Here is a 23,576-nt window from a genome sequence, read left to right as displayed (position 1 = left end):
TCTCAAACTAGAGCTCTGCAAATACCACTTTGTAACACCCTAATAATTCCTTGCTTTTATAAAACCATTTCCAACTTAAAATAAAGGAATTACTAAAGTATTACCGCCACCGTGATAACGGTTAAGGCTAGTACCAGAATTACGCAGCGGAATTAACTGTCAACTAACTTTTAAAAACATAATTAATGAAATATTGAGGCCTCCTACAATTTGGAACCATAATGGCCCAAAACCCAAAACATAAATAGTTAAAACATTTCAAACATAATTAAAGTATTATTAAATAGTTCAAAATACGAAAACATGCAACTCTCTCGATCATCCCAAGCCACATGATTCCGATCTACCAACCTGCTATTTTATTCTACTCCCCATCAATGCAAGTGCAAATGATAGATCATCATAGGGTCATTAAGGCAAAGGCCATGACCAAAACACACAAAGCACGTAGTCAGCAAAAGCTGAGTACTTACAAGAATATAGTGAAATGAAACTAAAACATGCATCACTCACTAAGTACTAATCAACATGCAAAAGCCATATAATAATTAACAACCAATCATGAATACAAGACTCGACACTTGACTCGACTCTTGACTCACAATTTAATTAGAATAAGCTTCGAACGGGCCAAAAGAATAATCCACAAAGGGAAAAGGTGATGGGAGCCAACCATACACCAAATATATAATAATAAAATTGGGCCATACAGAGTGTCGGGCAATACCGACGGAATTCCTGCGCATAATATAAATGAAACAACGTCTTGTATCATTAGTAGGAGTACGAGCTTTCCGGCAAGACCCCCCCCCCCCCCATTGTTCATACTCAAGGTATATACGTTCCAGGAGTTTTGAAGCTTGTTCTGGTTGCACTTTACGTTTATTAATATTTTATAAAAGGCGAACTCAAGACTCACCAACATGCACACATACAATTAATAAACAACAACCAAAACAATCTTATTTTAAATGCTTTAGGACTTGTGATCAACAAGGCAAGACACTTGTGATATTACTACCATGTTCCTCCTCACCAAGGTGAGACTCCACATCATGCACATTAACATGAGGGTTGTGCCCTTGCACGAAAAATCCTAATTCATTTCATACATAATATTCTCAACTGAACCCTACATGTGTGGTGGCTTACGTGAGCTAACCCTTCACATGTGGTAAAATAAATAGTACAACAAAGTACGAATAATTGGCACGAAATATGCTAGACATCCCGTACAATAGCATACAAATAAATAATGCATCCCTTGCATGTGAAATAAACCATACATGCATAAATATTGAACAACATGATTGACAATGAAATCCATACTCATAATAATTCCAACATGCTTGTTCAACAATTAATCCAATAAATCCAACATCACAAATCACATGCTCGTTCACCAAAATAAACATGGTTCCACATAATGTAATTCACATCATCAACAATCATGTAATGTCATTGACAAAAGGTGTGGTCGCCCTAGACTTGTACGTACCTTGAATACCTAAGCGTAGGGGCCACTTTGCAATAACGAGCACTCAACTAGAAATCACCTCCTATCATCAAAATAATGAAACTTAAATTATTTCCATGTTCATTAAATTTCCAGCAACTTTATAAAATTTAAAACCTCCTTTAAACTTTAGAATTCAATCATTTTTCAATAATAAAATCGTCTCAATTTGCAAAATCAATCCCTAGTACAAAAAACATACTTTTTCCGCCTTTAAAATCAATTAAAATCGACACTTTAAACCTTTATTCAAATCTGAAAATATAATTGATTATCATAATTAAAATCATCACCTAATTATGCTAATCAATTGACTCATTAGGTCTAGGTTAAAACCCTAACTTGAAAATCCCAATAACACTAGTGAATCATAAAAATCAATGCTTTATTCAATAAACAAATCTGAAAATTCATCCTTTAATAATTAAAACAAACCTAATGAATCACAACACGCAAATCCTCAAACCACGGTATTCATAACCGGTTCCCAGCATTTTAATTACTCAAAACAATATTAATATAATAATTTAAAATACGGAATTTAAATAGAATAGGTAAGGAAGAAGAGAATTATACCAATCCGGCCTATAGCACGGAACAACCACGAATTAATGTGATTGGGCGAAAAGAGATTGGAAAACGAACAACAACGAAGCAACACAACACACGACACACCACTCGTGTGTGCCTGTGCAGCGCAGCACGAAAAGCAACAGCAGGGGCGAAGGCACGCGGCTGGGGCGAAGGCACGCGGCTGGGCGCTGCACGCGAGGGGCTAGCGAGGGCTGGGCGCTGTTGTGCGAGGCAGAGAGCGAGCGCTGGGCGCTGTTGCGCGAGGGAAGGCGGGCGAGGGCGAGAGGGAGTGCAGCGCTGTGCGCGAGGGCACGAGCGAGAGAGCGAAGGAGGTGTGGGCGCTGTGCGCGAGGGCACGAGCGAGAGAGCGAGGGGGTGTAGCGCTGGGCGTGAGGCCGAGCAGCAGGAGAGCACAACAGCGCGAGCACGGGGCTGCGTGCGTGCGGACGAGCCGAGCAAAAAGAGGAGAGGGAAAGAGGAGTGTTGTGCAAGCAAAGCAAAAATAGGGTTTATGGATTTTAGGGGCTCATTTAATGATGGGGGAGTCCTATTTATAAGTTCCCTAATCCCTTGATGGGCTAGGCTTAGGATATTTGAGTTGGGCTTAGGAAATAAATGATTTGGGCTAGCTTAGGATTTAAATTAAACTCTTTTGATTGGGCTCGTTTAATAAAACGAATTGGACTTTTTATTTAAAACCCGAAGCTTTAAAAATCATTTGCAACTCATTCAATTTCCCGACTCAAGAATTAAATTCGTTTCGTAATTAATTAAAATAATAAATATTCTAATTAATTAAAACACATTAAATAAAATGCATTTAAATATCATTTAAATGTTAATAAATCGTAAAATGCTTTATAAATATAATAAAATATACTTATAAATATTATAAAAATACGAGGTATTACACTGTCTCAAAGGCGACTCCTCCACCCCATGCTCCAGGCCCCACATCAAATCAGCATAGGGTATCCCAGGGGCCTGGTACGAGGGCAATCTCCGACCCAGCCACGAGCCCATGAGCCTGGTACCCTCAACAACGGTCGGCAGCGGGCCATCAGACCTCAGTCGAACGGGAATCCCCGTAAAGGTCAAGCCCGTCAAAGCGGTGTAGTCCTCGGGAGTAATCGTCATCTCACCCCAAGGAAAATGAAAGGTGTTGGTAGTGTCCCACCACCACCTCATAAATGACCGCAAGAAAGATAGGGAGATGTTGATTCGCAGTATCTCCCAGAAAGTCTCCACTACCGGGAACAACGAACTCTCCCTCACCAAAACCTGGGCGTCCAGACTCAGGTAGCCAAAAACGGTCTCGCTCGTCGCCGCACCGTAACCGCAGACTGTAGTATCCCTCCTCGCGTGATGACGGGTAGTCACGTGGTGCTCCAGGTCGTAATGCAAGTCCCGACCGTCGTAATACACAAGACCCACCCACAAGGGTCCCGCACCGGTAGACTGACGTGTCATGCCGCGCTCCGCGTGGTCGCCAGAGGACGGCGACGACTCGCAAGACATGCTGGTCAACGACACAACAATAAGGCATTATACCTTTAACAAGATGGCACTTACCATATCTAACAAAGTGCATTCCGCTCATAAAATGGAGTCATACAATTTTGTTCCCTAAATTATATGGTACTAAGTTCGGATTGAGCAAAAACCTCCCTAAACAAAATTAACGCCAACAAAATCAAAATTCTTTCATAATTTGTCACTCATGAATTATGAAGAACGCAAGCAGTATACCAAGAACACCTACATTGCAAAAAATACTAGAATCGTAGGTGCACTTGGGGGCTAGTATAAATATGTCCAAATTCAACAAAAACCAACATACTTGCGAAAATTGACATGCACAAACTGATTAACATGTCATGTAGAACATTTTCAACTATCTAATTGAAAGGAAGGGGCACGAAATCTAAAACCCCCAAATCAATTTCAAGTTCAAGAACACTCAACAAAAATACTCAAATTTGACAAAAGCTTAAAAATTACTGAAAATTACTTACATTGGGAGTATTAGGAAGTGACTTGGAGTGGAATTCGTGAAGAAAAATGAAGGAAACGAGTGAAAAATGAGTAAGTTGAGTAGAGAGCTCGAACGAAAATGGCGAAAGAATGGGGAAGAGGGAGACGGGTCGCGTCTTTTAAAGATCAGTCTCCCCTTTGAGTTTTCAATGCCCCACTCTGGGCGTTAGAAATTCTCGCGCCCAGAGCTGGGCGCTGAAAATACTCCCCCTGACAGCGAATATTCGCTGTCGGGGCATGCGCGAGTTTCCTTTTGTAAGGTTATCCGTTGTCTTAATAATCCTTTCCCGCGGAAAAACAACGGAATTCCAAAAATCTCGTTATTTATTAACGAGAGACATACACAGTGTGGGCCCACTTACAGAACACAACCAATTGGAAAATATTGCGACCCACCAAACAGGTTGTAATTATAAAAGCCTTTTATTAAAAAAATAAAAATAAAATAAATATATAGGCAAGATAAAAACAGGCTCGCCATCTTCAGCCGGCGGGGTCTACGTCACAAACCGCGTAGGTCCTTATTTTCAAAACATCAAAACAGATTCGTCCACTTCTATCGGACAGGGCGTCCACCCTCAGCGGACAGGCTCGCCCACCTTCAGCGGGCGGGGTCTGCGTCACTAACCGCGCAGGTCCTTAGTCGCTCCAGCGATAACTTTTTCTGGTTTTCCTTTTCCAAAAATCAAAGGATTGGTTTTCCGTTTTCCCAAAAAAAAGCGATGTGCTGGATTTTCCTTCGTTTTACGTCCTATAAAAACAAGGGGGTTTTCTCATTTAGCTAACCTTAAAAAATGAGAATCTTTTAAAACGTCTTACCTCGTGATTGGGCTTGGCCAGGCCTAGTTACACTTTATAGCTTTGATTTCGAAAACATCTTTAGATACTACCAATGACAAAGTGAGGGAGTTTCTATACTATCGGTTAACAGATTCCAATGACACGTGAGGCATGTGTTAACACTTCAAGTGATGACCCTTAAGTCAAATGTTATCACTCGGGGGCTCGTGAGACCCTCGCAAAATAGGTCACATACACCATGGCTTGTATGACGCACTCCGTCCAGTACTTTGACCATCGTCTCATCTCGAGACTCAGTCAAAGTGGGGGCTAACTGTAGACACCTACTTGTGTCCCCATTCTCGAAAGGGAAGGTTCGATGATGAGAAATCAAATCTCCACTTGGCAACGCATCTCCTATAAAATAACGAATCTCAATCACCCTTTTCATTTCAGCCAAAACTGCTATTTATGGAAACCTGCTAAAGATAGTAACTGCCGTAAAAGGTAGTTGTTAAAAGTGGCAAAGTCATAAATAATAGAAACCTGTCAGAATTAGGTGTTGCACTCCAACATAAATCCTAAAAGAGATAGAATTTGCAAAAGGAATTCTATTCCTGGTATAATTCGAAAGTAAGAGTTACGTATTAATTAAAATCCTAACGAACCTAGAGTTCGTAACGGGCCCAGACGCATTCCGTCATAAAGTTAATACGCACTAAAAAACTCGGATAAGTCTCAAAAGCTCCGCGTCCTAAGAGTCCAAATCTGACAAAAAACTCGGCCCAGATCCCATTTTCAACGCCCGGATCTGGGCGCTGAAAATGCCTAGGGTCGTGTCGTCTCCAAATTCTTTTTGGATTCGTATTCTAAAAATCTATCTTTCCACAAACTCTTTCCCTATAAATACAGCCTCAAAACCGACGTGAAGGGGACACACAATTCCATAACCTGAGTATTGACTCTAGCCTTAAGCCTAGCCTCACGCTGCGAAATTGATCCGGCGTTCTGTCGCAATCGACCCAAAAGTCGAACAGAACGCATCCTGCCCCTTGTAGCTGATGAATTAAGCCTAAATACTGGAACATTGCTTGGAAACTCGAGATTCGTTAAATAAAAGGAGAAATAGCAAAGCCAAGTGGTTAGTTTTCTGAGAACCGTAACGCACCTCTCAAGGGTGCGTTGTAATGTGTCCCTCATATGATTTAATCGCTTTCATCACCCTTTTATAAAATTGTCAAACTATTAACTTGATTGATCTACCACGCCTAATAAGATAATACCTTGGACAATTGAATTATCATTCTAGGTACCTTAAATCAATCTAAATAAGATAATCACGATCGATTTAGTGTTATGTGTTGCATATTGCTAAAATCAATTCAGAATAGTTTAATAGTTTAATGCATGTCCGTTCAATTATTTATGCTGAGCTAGTAAGGATAACCTGCCTCTGGAGTTATCGATGAGCACTCCTCTCGGTAGTTACAGTCCTCCGAACTCTCAATCTCTGCCCTGCGAGTGTACGTTGAGCGATCCCCACACCAGGGATCACAAGGTAACCTATGGTCGTCGTGGTCAAACATAATTACACTCCCTTTATGTCACGATAACCGGGTTTTGTCAGTTTTTCTCATTGTCGTTAAAAACTGAATGGCGACTCCTATATTACTAGTCGATTGGGTGTAAACTCACAGGAAATCCAATTACACTTGATCTGACAACGTCACGCCCACGAGGGACGAGGTCACGCATTAGCCTCGTGCTTTTTCGACCCCCTCACAACAGGCGTTGTCCCCGCGCGCGTGGCTCGTGCATTGCTCGCTGCCTTGTACCGCATGGGCGACGAGCTCCCTTGCTCGTCGTCGCATGCCCGCACTATGCAACACCCCTTAAGGGTAACACTTAGCTTCCATTGCTTCGTGCGTGCAAGTTTGTGAATGATTTATAAAAATCAAAACATTTATATCTAAATTTAACGACAAATTAATAATTCATATTAATTTCACTAAATTTAGGCGAAAATTCGAAAATTTATTATTCAAATTAATTTTCGATTACATATATTCTTAGGGATTAAAATCTAGGTCATAAAATTTTAAAATATTTCAATTTTAACAAATTTTATGGTGGTTTTTAATCATAGGATCCTAATTAAATTATTAATTAATTATGAAAATCAAAACAAATTCTAAATTATTTAAAATTCAACAAATTAATTATAATTACAAATTAGGTTGTATAATTAACAAAATTAGAACTTAAAATTGTTAAACATATACAGAATCATAGATTCAAGATTTACATACAAGATTCGCAAATATTTAATTTAACATCATAAAAATTACAAATTTTGCATTCGAAAAACTAAAACCTCCGAAAAGTAATAGTTAGGCTTTGAATTTGGGAATTTTGGGTTCGGCATCAAATCTTTGATTTTCATCAAAATTTTAAAACGTCGTTTACATGCGAAATTCACTATAAAAACATAAGATTTCGACCGTTATTGACAAAACTGCGGAAAAATCCTGCGAACATATAATCAAATAATCACACGAATTTGCAATCAATTACATCCACGAAATTAATCACCCCTTTAATTCATTGCAAATTTATAAAATTTAATCCATGTTAACTATAATTGATTATGGAATTAATTAGAGGCTCATGATACCACTGTTAGGTTATGAATAATACAATAATATAATTCATGCGGAAAAACCATAAAGCCAGAATCCAAATTAATTTCCACATAGTCAATTAGCATAATTTAGGTTACATACAATGTGATGCGTGCCTTCCCTAGCTGCTCCGGAACCGAACAAGAACAAGTCTTTAGAGCCCAAAACGTTGCTCCTCCATATAAAGTCCACAGCACATTCGGATCCGCCTTAGGTTCAACCAACTAGGATTTTACTTAAGGTTCTATGTATTCGGGTTAGGCTATGATTTTCTCATATATAAAATTATGAATTTTTATATATAAAATTATGAGGGTCTAGCCTCATATTTATAGGTTAGGAAATAAGGAATTTGAGTCTTACTAGGAAAAGAATTACCAACCCTACTAGGATTGAAATTCTTATCCAATTAGAATTGTAACATTAATTAAACTCTTAATAAAACCAATTCTAGTAGGACTAGGAAAACTAATCCTTAATCCCAAAGTTACTTGGCAACTAAGTAATCAAACTTTTCTTGGAGCCCAAGACGAAGCAACCAATGTTGCCACAATGGGCCACGCTGGTGCGCGTGCCTGCCTAGGCCCAACCGTAGCCTCAACTGGCCAAAGACCCAGCGCGCTGCAGCCTTGCCTTGGCGGGCTGCTGCTGGCTTGGCGGACTGCTTCGCTGCTGCTACCTTATTTGCTGCTCGCGGCCCACTGCGCTTCCAGACCCATCGGTTGGGCGCTGGCGGTGGGCTTCGTGCTCAGGGCTATGCGCTCGACCTTTTGCTTGTCGAGCGATGGGCCGGCTCGTTTGCCGGCTTGTCGCTCGTCGAGCTTCCGATTCGTTTTCCGATTCCGGAATCCATTTCCGTTTCGAACAAATATTTACGTTTCCGTTAATATTTCCGATTCCATAAATAATTTCCTTTTCCGACAATATTTTCGATTCCGGTAATATTTTCGTTTCCGGCAATATTTCCGATTCTGGAAATATTTCTATTTCCGATAATATTTTCCGATACGAACCATGTTTCCGTTTCCGGCAACATCTACGACTTGGATAATATTTATATTTCCGTCATGAACCATATTTCCGTTTCCGGCAATATCTTCATTTCCGGAGTATTCTTTACTTTGCCTTTTGACGATTTCAGCTCCCACTGGAACCGAGATCCGTCATTTCTGAATGATCATAAATGGAGTACTTAATGAATAATATATTCACTTAAATACTTGATCCGTTCATGTACTATTTGTGTGACCCTACGGGTTCAGTCAAAAGTAAGTTGTGGATTAATATTATTAATTCCACTTGAACTGAAGCGGCCTCTAGCTAGGCATTCGGTTCACTTGATCTCACTGAATTATTAACTTGTTAATTAATACTGAACCGCATTTATTAGACTTAGCATTAAATGAATACTTGGACCAAGGGCATTATTTCCTTCAATTTAATGTGAAGGTTCATCTTCAAGGTCTTTCATGTTTAACTTTAGTAATTACAGCCTAGCTAGCTTTACACTTAGTTAAAACATTCATTACTTAGACTTACTCATATGGGTTGAGAGTCTCTTTTTGAGTCTCTCATTTGTATTTTATTTAGTAATTACTTTTACAGAATCCAAACAACGCTTTAGATCCAATCCAATAGATCTTTGACCCAATATGATCTAAGTTTTGTCATGGTTCTAATATTGACAAATACTTTCAAATCCAACCATTTATAATTTGAATGTCATTTTCAATAGAGAGATATGTATCTCATATATAGAACCAATAAATTTGACGTAGCTCCCACTAAGCTCATCATCTATAAGATGATTCATATTTTCACAAAGCTATGATTGCTCCATAGCCTTTGTTGAAAAGTATGTTCGAATTCCCACTTGCATGCATCAATGTACGAATAGATTTCTTAAGCTTGCTTCTTTGTCTAGCATCAAAAACTTTTACATTGTGTAATGTACACAACTCCTTCCAGCAAGTCCAATTGAGGAAGTTGTTTTGTTTTCCGATTTCCATAATTTCATATGCAATTATTGCTAGATTTATCCAAAATAGTTCAAGCATTCCGACTTGGTAAAAAAGATTTCAACATTATTAACGCCATGAAGTAGTTTGTAATCTTTAACCACAAATCTAGCTCTTCTTTTGTATTTATATACAATACCATCTTTGTATGTTCTTGAAAACATGTTTGCAACCAATGGGTGTGAACCCTTTATGCAAAACAACCAAATCAAAGACTTGATTCTTAAGATGAAGATATTTCGGATTTAATGGCCTCAAACCATAATCCATGTTTGGGAATTATTATTTCGTCGTAGCTTACCTGTAAATCATATGTTCTTTGAAGCTCTTCCAAAGTTTTCATAGGTTTCATTCCTCGAGATATTCATGTATCTATCTTGGTTGAATTATATTCCTTATACCTAGGCATTGACCATCAAACGTTAGTGTCTATAAAGACATTACTCAAGACCTTTGAATATTAAGATTCTCTTGAAGCCCTTCCAAAGTCTTCTTGAAGCTTTTCCAAAGACTTCATGTGTGGAGCTCTTCCAAAGGATCCTAAGTATCCTACATATGTTTGTTGCTTGACTCAGAGTTCTTTTGAGGTCACTTCGAGGTCATATTTCTCCCACTTTCCTTTTTGGAAATAAGATGGTTTCCTAAAATACACTATCTAGAGCAACAACTATATGGTCTAAGATTTATGGTAGAATCAATACCTTCTGTTTCTATGAATTGCTCATAAAGAAACATATATCTATTCTTAAGTTTGTTTGATGTAAATATTAACTCCCACTGGGCTTTATATATACTGAAAAGATGTAATGAACCAAAGTTCAATCCATATGACATCTAATCTTTAGCTTTGACAACTTTATTTAGTGTGATAGTCACTTAAGAGTATCATTCAGAAACTATGTAGGAAAATAGTCGTGATTATCACTAATCGAATAGATTCCGATTTTTCCATTTGGATATACCATATTCTTATGGAGCTTCGATTGTTATAATTCCATATAAACAATCTTCATAAGCATTCTTGGCTCATGCAAACATCATCTTGATCCAGTCTAGATGTTCCAAATATCTTGCCAAGTTGATTTTATGTTCTTTGTGAATCGCATTGAAGTATTCATGTATTTCACTTTGAGTAAATATAGCCATATCTTCTCAAGTCCTTGTGAAATAGATAAGTCATAAAATCCATCTTTGGGTCCATTAACTTAATTGTATAGAACCTTCTAACAATAGTCCATTTCTATGTAATGTTCAACAAGTAAGACCCAGGTGTCTTAAATTAGTCAACTCTCAAAAATCCATGCCATGGAATCTTAGAATGTTGTTTTGTTGATATGGTCGTATGACATTGCCAAAGATATTTGAAACACAAATCAAAACATTTTATTTGAACCTTGTGAAGTTTGAATGTCAAGAGATTTGCTTGTTTATTTATCAATCATACGACTCAACCCATAAATGACCATTTCATTCAAATAAACACTTAACTATTGTTTTTGTTTACTTTGAATGTGAGTCTTTCTGTGTCCAAACAGAAAATTGTTTATGATGATTAATGGAACAAAATTCCATTAGGTTCTAGCCTTTTGAAGGACATTAAAACAAACAGATGACCCTACAGCTAATGTAGCACAACTTTGCTTCATTTCCCACTTGTAGGTCAATACCCAGACTTAACTTCCAAAATTTTAGTTCTTGACAAAATTTAGAACCCCAAGCGGTAATCCAGTACCATAGGAGTTTATTTGCTAATCCGTTTCTCTTTAACACAAATTTCAAGGTAGAAATAGAATTGTGAATTCATTTCTTTTGTTCCCATTTCCTATCCTTTCTAGCATCTTTTCTTATAGTCCCAAAAGATTTAACTCTTTGCTTGATCTTCTTACTTTGTTATGCTAACAAAGTCCCTTTCCTTTTATTCAATTTGAATGACCACATACAATGAGTCTAGTTCATCATTGCATCAATGAGTCTTTAACTCAATATTTCATTTTTCCAAAACTACCCAATATTTTGAATATATGAGGTCCCATTGGTCTTCCATTCAACTTTTAGTTGAAAACAACCATGAAAATCACTATAATAAAATGTGGAGTGCAATATACTCTCTTAGTCTCCTTTTATTTGAGAATTTCTCTCAAAATTAGTTACCAATCTACCGAGGAAATATTGCAGTTCTGTTATCCGAACGCAATAAAATTGAAGACGGTTAATTATACGGACTATAATTCATATTCTGCAAATGAAGTAGCAAAGAATAAACATTTATCATACTTTAATAACTTGAAATAAAAGCATTCACGCAATCATTAAAGCTATTAAACATTTCATTCATGCAATAAAAATATGGTCCATAATGAATGAAACGAATCCAAGACCCCAAAAGTCTCTAAGTCTTAAGCATGTTTTGGCTTGTCTTAAGTCTTTTAAGATTTTAGGTAAGAAAAAACCAATGCTAGTAATATCCAACTAAGTCTTGGTTAATAAATTATTGTCATAATTTATTCCATTGCCACAATATATACCAATATTGCTTGAGTTGTAACCACAATCAACGTGTTCCTTTGAGATACCTTACCATCTAGGAATACTAAAGTAGCACCTCGTTTTGGCGGAAACCTACTATCTTAGGTTCGGAGATTTTTGTAAGTGTTGATTTGGAAGGCAATTCATTAAACTCAATATTCCTTGGACCTAGTTGTTTCTATGTTGGTTTGATTATTTAGTGAACTAAATCCTTAATCAAACATATAAACAACGCATTCATGCATAATATACATATACCAATATATAAAAGCATAAATAATATTTTGGTGAACTAGTATGGCCCCAAAAACTTGGTCCTGAAACATCAAATCTTCAATCTTCACCTTGTTAGCTTGACTGCGTCTTGAATTCCATTCAAATTGCTAACTTGAAATTTTTAAATAAACTAGAAGAACTTGAAGTTAATAGTCTAATTATTACATCAAAACTTCATGGCACGCAGACCATATTTAAAACTTTACATTCAAAGATTAAACGACGCATACCGTATTTAACTATTCTAGTTGGTCCATACTAGTCACCTGCATCACCTACAATGCATAATAATAATAATAATATATGCATTCACCCATTCGTATCCTAAAAAGAATGGCCACAAGTAAGCTTTACACAAATTTACATGATTAATTAAAATCACGTTCATGTAAACACGTTCTAAAAGATTAATCAATTCCAAATTCTTAATCCTCAGAATTATTGAATCAAAGATTAATTTAATTAAAATAAAAATGTCCTACAAAAAATTAATTAAACATAATTAATTTAAATAATTTCATTAAAACGGCTCCCAGTTAAACCAATATTGAATTTGGACCTTTTAATTTTAAATATTTAAACTCGCGACCCGGCCCAAGTCAAATAAAATAAAATAATGAAAAAGTCTATTGTTAGCCCCTTCGTGCAAAATAAGCCCAAAGCCCAAAATTTGGGCCTTTGAATAAAACGAAGCAAAAATGCACAATTTGATGCAACGTGGGCTAGGCAAGCGCCCAGCCCAGACACTGGCCTATGCATCAGCCCTGCCGCGCAAGGCGCATACCACAAACCCACACCCTGTACAGCAGCGCACAAGCACGTTGCACGCACCCGTGCACGAGCACTGCTCGTCGCTGTTGATGCTTCCCTCGCCTGCTTCGATACGCTTGGCCAACGCGCGATGGCACGCTATCTCTCTTGCTGGTGCCGCGTCGCTGTGCCTTGCGTGCTGCGTGCACGAGGCTCGCCCGTAAGCTTCGCCCAGGCCTTTGAACACTGCCACACACAACAGGCAGCAAGCCAACCCCATGCGCGTGCTAACGCTAGCTTGTTGCCCTGCCCCTCGTCTCGTTGCCTTGCGTGTGCTCACAGCGAGGCACGAAGCCAAACCACACGCACACACCGCACATGGACAACAGCCATCGAGTGGCTCGCTTGTCCAACGAACATCAAAATCCAATTCAATGTTACAAAACAAAATTTGCACGATTAAATTTTCATAATTTCAACAATTCCAATCGTTTTAGATAACGAACAATAATTAAAATGGGCGATTTAAATAATTTCATACAATCCAATTAATGAAATTAACAAATCTAGGCTAACGTATATTCAAATTTAACGAACGATGAACATTAAAAAAAATTGAATCATTATGATAACCAATCCAAACATGTAAATCGATTTGGTCTAGTTTTAGATCTAGTTTTCCGGCGAGATTAGGGTTTGTTTTGGGTAGTTGGGGTCAATTTCGGGGGTTGGATACTTGGTTTTTGTGCTGGGTAAGATGGTTTCGGTGGTTATTAGGGTTATTTTGGTTGTGGTATGGTGGTTTTGGTGGCGGTAGAGGGTTGTTGGATGGTGGTATGGTGGTTGTACGGTGGTTGTTGAGTGGTGTTGGGTGGTGGTTCGGTGATAGTAAGGAGGTTTTGGGTCTTGGGGTTTCGGTGGTGGCGGAACAGGTGGTGGTGTGGTGGTCAAGGATGGTCAAAGTGGTAGTTAAGTTGGTTGGGGGAAGAGAAGTTTGGGGGTTAGGGTGATTCCTTAGGGGTGGGGAATCGTAGTAGAGGGATGTTGGTGAATCAAGGGGGTAAAGGGAATAATTGAATTGCTCTAACAAACAACAAGAAAAGGAATGAAGATACTTAATTAACTCTCCATTTCCTGAAGACCCCCAACCAGACGCCCTGATATGATGCAATAGATATATAGATAAATTTGTAAAATAAAATTTGTTCACTCGAAAAACCTTCAGTTTCGTACCCCGTATATAGAAAGCCCTAATTAAATACCCCCATCATATTTTTGTTTCAGAATTCTAACTTCAAATTATCTTTCTTTATCACACACATTTCCCTTAGGAAATTCAATCGCCATTGACGAACGAAGCTCGACAACAATGGAGGATAATCTCTCTCCTTCCGACAAGCAGATCATGGTCTCTTCTTTCCTTGAGATCGCCGTTGGCCAGACCGCTGATACTGCCCACCAATTCTTACAGGTATTGCCCCCAATTTCTACATCTTTTTTCACTATATTATGTTAGGGTTTATTCAATTACATGCTGGATTTAGTGATCGCAACACATTTAAGGGTGTAATTAGAGAAATTATGTGCAAATTGTAAAAAATGATTAGAGTGACTTTAGCTCAGAAACTGGCATTTGTGCTGGTTATGTTAATGCGATGCGTTGAGGTTTTTTTTGTTAAAAATTTGACAATATCTTTTGATTATATGCTGGTAATTGAAGGTTATTTAGTTGAGAGGGTGATAAATACCTTTTGAACATCTTTGTGATCTCAACGGGATTTTGTTATGTTATTTCGAAATCCGAGAAGTTGCGACTTGGATGTTGTGTGTAGATCTGTAGAGTGACATGTAAGAAAGAGCTCTTAACTTCTCTGACTTGCTGTTGCTGATGGGCGTCAAGTGTATTAAATTGAAACTAATATGGTTTGTCCGTAAAAAAGATGTTCTTATATCTTGGTTTAATATATGCACTCGCTGTACTTTTTCATCTTAGTTTTGGATGACCAGTGAAGATTTGCATTCAATAAGGAATTAGCGGAAGAAATGTTTAGGCATCACAAATTTAGGGCTTCCTAGAAATATTTCTTTAAAGCCCTATCCACTGATACATGCTAACCTGTTAGGTGTCATTGTTTTGTAAAACTCTGAACAAAGTACATTGTCTTGCAAAGGAAATTGTGTTATCCTAAGTGAAAAACAAGGTTTATAGTTTAGATGGAAGTGTGAGTAGGTTGATGGGATTTTTCACAGTTTAGTAGTATGAGTATTGTGATGGGAAGTAGAAATAAGTTTAGTATTCTGTGTGATAGAGGTGCTCTGGGCTTTCAAAGCCCCAATTTCATTCATAGTTGAAAATCCTGCCATCTGGTCCCTATGTCTATGCCTAGATGGGTATGACTGACGGCAAGAAATTGCTGCTGAAATTGGAATCCCATTATATTTACATTCTTCTATTGATCTTAAGTCTTGTATATTTTTTTCTAGTTAAATTGAACAACTATTCACTTTATAGAGTAAATGAAACTCCAATCATTTAATATGAAATCTGATTCAACTTATTGTGTATCCTTAAGGCTTGTCTTTTTAAGCATTATGTGGTACTTTCCATAACCTTTAGGCTTTAACACTGCGTTGGGAAGTCTTCCAACTTTTAAGTTCCTTATGTTCTCTTTTTATCTTACATTGGAATCATAATTTGTTGACTCAGGCAACCAGCTGGAATCTTGAAGATGCTATTCAGCTATTTTACGTGGGGAATGAAGGTGGGGCTGTGGCATCTTCATCGTATTTCCCCCCAGAAGAAAATGCTACTCCATTAGTTGACAAGAGCTCTAGGTATAATGGGATAGTCGAGATATATATTTTTGAATTGATTGATTTATAGTTTGAAATCCCTTGGGCTTTTAATATCTTCTTTCACATTATTTGGTACAGTGGATCTGACGAGGGTGAAGTAAAGGAAATAAGCGGACTCAATGGTGGTGATGATGATGTGCGTGCACCTTTACCTGTGATAAGAGAGGCTCTCTATGATGATGCTGTGTTATATGGGTACTTTTCAATTCAGTTAGCTTTGTTGCTTAACAGATTTCCTGATTCTCCCTTCTTTTCTGTATTTATGCTTAAAAGAGATAAAGGCCCATATTATGTTTCTAGTTTTTTTGTTTATCTGTGTTGACTGCATTATTGAGTGAAGTAGTGAACCCTGATATTCTTTTGTAGTGTTCACCTAGTGCCCTCCCTTTTCGGGGAGGGGGTTTTCCATGTTTTGGGAACTCATGACCATACATTTAAATTAATTTTATTCTTCTCTCCAATTCCTATTTTTTGCATCCTTCCAAAGAATGGCCGTGCTACTGTTTGTACTTTACAAGGTGCATCATATTAGATGGGTAGCACCCTAGGACACACTGGCGAGCATTCTCATTTGAACAATATGAAGATTTCTGCAAAAGTCATCAATTTATTACTCCTCTCATTTAAGAGTTCTTTGGAGCTCGAACATAACTAAGATGTGTTCTTTTTAAGAAAGGTTGACAAAGTTTTGGTATGTCAGGATAAAAACATAGCTGTGACTTTTTCTCCGGTGTCCTCGATACTCCTTCCATGGACCGAGTTCGGAACTCTTGCTTGTTGATTGCATTGGTATAGCGTATTCTTGAAGGAATAAGTCAGCGACCTATTACGCCATCACCGATGATGAAGTCGGAATAATACCCAGGAACAAGAAATGATAATTAATTGAGGAACAGTGGTTTGTACACCCATCAATGATTGACAAGTTTGACAGACAGACTGCTTGGGTGGGTGATGGATCATACTCTTGACTGTTTTGGAAAATTTAAGCTGCTTGATATTTTTGAAGACTTTGGAATCGAAAAATAGGAGATATTATAGTCTGCCTGAAGGTGTATAACTGTATATAGTATACTAGCGAGATCGAGGAGGATGCGAATTTTGGGTAAAGGGAAAATAATATTACAACCTTTTCAAGGAATGTGAGGGTCCTCCATTGGTCCATTTCTCACTTGTAAGGGAAACCTTAAATGGATTTTAGTAAGTATGCTTGTGATTTAAAAGTTGGTTTCATGGTGGGTATCCATACTCCAACTTAAAGGAGAAAGGTTTACCTTAGATGAGAACCTTGTCAGTTCTCCTTGTTTGCTTTATGTTTGTCTTCACCATCCCAAATGGTCTTGCTAGTTGCTATTCTGTTGGAGAGATAAGCGAAGGAAAATGTTTGGGTCAATATTCTGACAACGGCTTCCATTACGTGAACTTGGATGGGGTTTGCTGTCTGTAAAAGGCCGGATCTTGTTGTAAGGCAATTATGATGAAGAAGCTTTTGAAGTTTGCCAAAAACGAGGAAGCCCTCAGTAAGAAAAAAAACTCTCCATGTGGCATTTGAATCCATCTTTGTTTGGGCTTTTTTTGGGTTCAGTTCTTCAATTGGATAAGGTAAAAAGTGTATGGGAACCATGAAAGATAAGAATGAAGACCAATTGGACTAGTGTAGTGTCATATCGTCTGTCCTTGCCAAATTGGCATAAAAAAGCTCTGGTCAGCTTATGGTATAAAGAGTCGATGAGGAAACACTTGGGCCAAAATTTCGTCGGATTTAGGTTGGCAAAAGAGTGTTTATCTTATCAGAATGTATCCTAAACTAATATTTTAACCGCACTTAAGGCTTTGAAGTTGTTAGATCACGCAACTATCCTTTATCCGTAGAAAATGGTCTGATTTTTTTTTGTTAATTTGTTTAGTTATTTTGGTGATTGTTCTTGTAGAAGTAAAGCTACTATGTGTAACTAAAACATTCCTTCATGGCGTGATTTGTTTTAGGGGGTTTGGGAGGGGCAAGGAGAACAAATTGTTATATGGTGTGGGTTGGAGAGAAACTCGAGGGTCTTTTCAAGAGTTTCGGTTCCTTCTGAGTTATTGTGGGACAAGGTCACATATTTAGCATCTTTATGGCTAAGGCCGGTGGGGCCTTCAAGAATTACTTGGTTGGTGAAGTACAAAGGAATTGGGGCAATCTGTAATTCAGATTTCAGATAAGAGGACTGCTTGTCCTCCGTGTTTTTTTTTTCATACTGTTAAACTAGTCTCTTTTTCTATCCAAACAAAAGAACATGCCTTCTACTCTTCTAGCGGTGGGAAAATGTACCCGTGCTGTAGAGTAGTACTAACTTCACGAATTGATAGTAAAGCCTCCGAGAATCTTTTATGGGCTTGCTAGGATTCTAGGAGTATGTTCTTTGGTGAGTAATGGTGGTCCAAGGGTCATGACAATGAGCTTAATCAGCTGAGAATGTTCCATCATTATAACAATTATTGGTCGCTCTCATCAAATTGCTCATTCTATTATGTCGCATGTACCCCTAATTCGGTTTTTGTTGCTTTGGAAAAAAATGATGCATACGTTTCTTTGCTCTTTGTGGTTTCCTAAATGTTGTTTGTCATATGGCTTGAATCAGAGCCTCAAGAATAGGGTACCCATCACATGCTCCGAGTTCTCTGATTGCGTTCCGCAACTTTGAGGAGGAAATGAAGCAACCTGCTGTATGGGAACCCGAACAAGGTGGAAGTTCTACAACAGAGAGGTCTCGAGATAATCTTGCTGCTATGTTTCGTCCTCCTTTTGCTTTGATGGTCCAGGGTCCTTTTGAAAAGGTCGGTTACCTTTATAATTTTATGGTTTTAAAGTACTTTCATTTCCTCCTTTGGTGTATTGTTTAAGGGAAAGAAATAGTTCTTCACCTGTGTGGGCTGTGTCACATTGTTCCTTTGGACTTCTTTTCTTCTGACCTCAAAATAGCCACTGTCCACAGTTTATTTCAGCTAAATTCTGACATCTTTCAGGGACCTTATACTTCCTATAATGTTTCTTTTAGTATGAGCTCTTCTTTTGCAATGCACGATTGAAGTTGGCTTTATTTTATGAACAAACCAAAAACTTGAGAGACTGAGGGCTTTGTAATTCTTCTGGTGACCCTGGATGCTACCCTGATTCTTTGTGTCTGCCATCCATGGATTTAGTATGAGCTTTTAACTGTTGGACTTGGAGGTAATTGAATGTTTCTAGTGTGAAATTGAATGCAGGTAGGCAACCTACTCCCTTATTCTATATTCATCATCATAATGACTAAGTTGATTAAGTTGAATGCAGGCAGGCAACCTACTCTGTTCTATTCGACTTATTTTGTCTGAACTTACATTATCTGAACTTATTTGAACTTAACTTAGCTTATCTGAACTTATTTCATCGGGAAAAAAACTTATTTTTTCTTAAATAAACTTATTTGTGTGTGAAAATGCATGAAAATCCTTAATTTTTCTGAACTTAAACTTATATATGTCAAAATAAGTCAAACAGAACAAAGCCTCAATAACAGAGGTTCAACCGTGAACCCTTGTAGTATGAAGCTTGATAAGCTTGACATGTACTAAGCTAAATATTTAATTAATATGTCAAAGTGATGGTTCAAATTTACCACTCTTTTCATCCCTTAAATTTCTTCATCCGCGGGGTTCATAAGGAGATTTAAAGGACGGTGATGAAAGTAGAGAGAGATAGATAGAGAGAAAGAGAGAGTTGGAACTTGGAAGGAAAAGAGAAAAAAGATTGATGTGGTGGATAGAGAAGAGTTAATGTTAAGAAAGTAATGGACGGCTGCGAGCACACAATCTCCACACCCCACCCCTCACGCGTCTTTTTTTTTATGTCTCTTGATCCTCAATTAAAGTTGTGTGCTGTAGCATACAGTCAGCACCAAGTGTCTCTTTTGAATGATTCATTTCCACCACATGATGTAAAGTTGAATTTAATGAAAAATTGCAGGCAAAACTTACTGCCTCTGCTGCATCCAGGTGGCTTGTGGCGAATATACAATCTTCTACTGAATTCACCTCACATATGGTTGGTGCCCTTATCTCTTTCTACCCCTCCTTTCAAGACCTCTTTTTGCTCTCATATATTTGTCATGAGGGTGTGTTTCTGCTGCTCCCCCACCCCCCACCCCACACACCTTCTCATGCTAGCACACACATGGCCTTTCTTGTATAATCTTTTATGTATTCAACATAAGCATATTTCTGTTTTGTGACATATTTGAGCTATCTAACTGGTTGTAATGCATTTAATAGCTCAACAGAGACACCTGGGCAAATGAAGCTGTGGCTCAAACTATCAAAACCAATTTTATCTTTTGGCAGGTGACTATCCTGCATCTTTTCCCTTGTCTTTGTCCTCTCGAATGTTCTGTATGCTGGAAATACTTGATAGCTTCCGACTGTGTGTTTTTATTATTGCAATCTCGAATTCAGATTTCATTACTTTTAAACTACACGCCGTCCCTAAGGTATGTTCTGTTCTAATGCGTGCTTAAAATTAAATTGTTTTATCTTACTGCAGTTTTATGATGATACTAGTGAGGGTAAGAAGGTGTGCACTTACTACAAAATTGAATCTGTCCCGGCTATCCTTATCATTGACCCCGTAACAGGACAAAAAATGCGTTCATGGTCTGGTATGGTACATCCTGATCGGTTACTGGAGGTATGGGCTTGACATTTTGCTATTTGATTATCATACTGATAACTAATGATAAATTAGCGCTTGGCATCACTTGATAGCATAATTCGGTCTCCTTTTGTATTTCTTGATTGCAAATCTATTATCAATTTGCAGGATCTAATTCCTTTCATGGAAAGCGGACCACAGAATTATAATTCCTCACTCCCTCATAAGCGGCCAAGAGAAAGTTCTGATGTTGCTGCTCCGAAAGTCCAGGGTATCATATACTTTCTATATCCCCCCCCCTCCCCTACCTGGTATAGTTTGAAAGAAGATGTAGTTATTACTTAAAATATTTGGTATATCATGAATATTGTGAGGTTGGGATTCATCCATCACAAATTTCCAGGATCCTGTTTCGCTTAGGATGCCTTTTGTTTTTGTCGATGATATTCTGTCTTCCAATTGCTCTTTTGTTAGGAACTTGTCTTCAAGTGTGTTCTTTGCTTGGAATTGCTTATGTTTCGGGACCTGCTTGGAATTGCTTATGTTTATGGTTGCTCCCCCCCTCCCCAGTTTAGCACCTAATTCGACATTTGGAATCTTGACACTATTTAGAATTATAGATAATCTTCTAAATTCTTTCCAACATATAAGAAAAAACAGTCATGCGGACTAAAGATATTAATGATAGAACATGTGTATAGGCAAACGTGTCATATGGAAATGGGAAGAATAAATAGGAACAGAGGAAGTAAGTTCACATTAAAGTGTAGGATATTTGCCGATGTAAACATCCTTCTTGTAATCTTGTTGAGACCTATCTAGAATTGTAGATGAAGGCTATGCTATGCTTGGACTATCTTGATTGGGTGGACAAACCCAAGTACCTAATGCTGATTTTTTAAATGTTACAATGCAGTTTTTGGCGTTGAACCAAACAGGAGTTTGTTGTTTTCTACTTTTATATTTCATCTGATTATGCGGACAATTCTTTCAAATTCCCATTATTGGGTTTATCACAACTATCCCTTTGTAATCTGCTATATACCTTGGTAAATAATTTTTTTGTGGAGTCGTGAAATCAAGAGGTTTTATATCCTGCAGTCGAGACCAGTGAAGAAGATGACGAATTGCAACGAGCTCTTGCTGCATCAATGGAGAGCATGAATCCAGATAAAGTTGTTTCTGAAGACAAAGATGCAGTTACTGTCACCAAGGAGGAAGAAACATGCCCTACAAAGAAGCCTGTCTATCCCCCTCTTCCCGAAGAACCAACTGGAGATAGAAGCCTAGAATGTCGTGTTGGATTTCGTCTCCCTGACGGACGAAGGGTTCAGCGGAAGTTTCTGCGTTCTGATCCAATACAGGTTAGGTTTATTACCAAGTATAAGAATACAAACACACACCAACGACTAAACACCTAGGCCTAAATAACTTCCCCCAACCTTGTAGGAAGGGTTGATTACCGGAGTACTCGATTACCGGAGTCTAGTTTGTTGTTAAACACCTTAAGAGTTTATCTGTAGCCAAATAGAGCAAATTGTCTCCTTAAAAGCAATGCTGCAGACCTTGTCTTTAACCTTGATGCTTCTGCATCCAATTAAACCTCATCTGAAAAGATTTGCTTACTTCCCTTGGTCTGCAGTTATTATGGTCGTTCTGCAGCTCCCATTTTGGAGAGGATGAGACAAGGCCATTACGGTTGACACACGGAGTCCCTGGAGCAGCAGAGTCTCTGGAATATGATAGCAATTTAACATTTGAAGAATCAGGGCTATCTAACTCCATGATCTCTGTTACTTGGGAGTAAAGCTGAATATGTTGCTGTCTCATTTTAGTCAAGTATATGGCTGAGAGCTCATGCAGACTTATAACCAAATTAGTTCTCTTGCTGTTTGCTCCACCTTTTGGGTGGTCGCATTTTGTTTGTAGATCAAATATGACAGTGAAGGAATTAGCTTATTATTGTTATTTTAGTCAATATGTATATAGTTAATACCACCAAGATCACAGAATGATATCTGTGAAACTGGAAACAGGTCGTGGTCTTGCTTTACTTCTTTTTAATACAGAAGTCCTTTACATTGAGGTGTAGTCAGTATCAGCAACGGCAACCACTACTTTCGTTCGAGCATGTTTATCAAACACCAAAAGTTTGGCTTTCAACTTAATAATATATTTATTTTATTTTTCTCAACACCAATAACATCTAACAACATTTATCACACACCAAAAATATCATCAAACAAGGTAACACTTGTCATTATTCTAATGCACTTCATAATTTTATAAACTTTTGGTCCCCCATCTCTAAAAGTCATTTTGCAATTAAAAAAAATTAACAATATTATTTGGTCCCCTCACATGCCACATGTCAAGCCCTCTATGCATGCAATTGGTTTTCCATTTGGTGTTCATGAACACCAAATTTTGAATGGTTTTACTATCTCTCTACCTATTTTATTATTTTTATTCAATTTTCTCTCTTGAACACTAAAAGCTGGTGTTTGATAAACATGCTCTTAGTACTATTCATTCTGAATGTATGAGTAGTAGAAGAGGATTAATTGATGAATTTACTTGAATATATGTACCTAATGTTTCCTTCAATTAAGTAGCAGTTAATAATATAGTCCAATCTGCTGCTGTAAACAAACTAAAATCTGATTAGATTTACCTCTTTTTTGTTTCTGGCGTTGATCGACAATCTGAAATTGGCAATGAACAGCAATGTATATAGACAAATAGACGTGATATGATCATAACTATGTCACTACTCACTATGAGTTTTAAAACTGATTCGAACATTTTCTTTAGCAAATTACCAAAATTCGTACAGTAACTGCTAACTTTATTAGTAGATGATCTCATCTACATACACGGGCTCTAAACACGGGAAAACG

General features: G+C 37.8%; 1 protein-coding gene across 1 annotated transcript; it reads left to right on the top strand.

The window, feature by feature from the left end:
• Positions 1–14,363: 14,363 nt before the first annotated feature.
• Positions 14,364–22,761, top strand: LOC110795325 (plant UBX domain-containing protein 7). Its single transcript, XM_022000328.2, has 10 exons — positions 14,364–14,625; positions 15,862–15,989; positions 16,089–16,205; positions 18,632–18,827; positions 19,996–20,073; positions 20,301–20,369; positions 20,569–20,712; positions 20,845–20,947; positions 21,778–22,040; positions 22,319–22,761. Exons 1-10 carry the CDS (start codon positions 14,524–14,526, stop codon positions 22,481–22,483), a joined length of 1,365 nt encoding a protein of 454 aa, XP_021856020.2. The 5' UTR covers positions 14,364–14,523; the 3' UTR covers positions 22,484–22,761.
• Positions 22,762–23,576: the final 815 nt, after the last annotated feature.

This window comes from Spinacia oleracea, chromosome 3 (assembly GCF_020520425.1).
Source record: "Spinacia oleracea cultivar Varoflay chromosome 3, BTI_SOV_V1, whole genome shotgun sequence".
NCBI classification, from domain to species: domain Eukaryota; kingdom Viridiplantae; phylum Streptophyta; class Magnoliopsida; order Caryophyllales; family Amaranthaceae; genus Spinacia; species Spinacia oleracea.
This window is presented reverse-complemented; position numbering and strand designations above follow the sequence as displayed.

Excerpts from the sequence above, each read along its gene's own strand:
- LOC110795325 (XM_022000328.2), top strand. The coding sequence starts at position 14,524 with ATGGAGGATAATCTCTCTCCTTCCGACAAGCAGATCATGGTCTCTTCT. Across the intron at positions 14,626-15,861 it reads CTGCCCACCAATTCTTACAG|GCAACCAGCTGGAATCTTGA; the intron begins GTATTGCCCCCA and ends TTGTTGACTCAG. Across the intron at positions 18,828-19,995 it reads TCCAGGGTCCTTTTGAAAAG|GCAAAACTTACTGCCTCTGC; the intron begins GTCGGTTACCTT and ends GAAAAATTGCAG.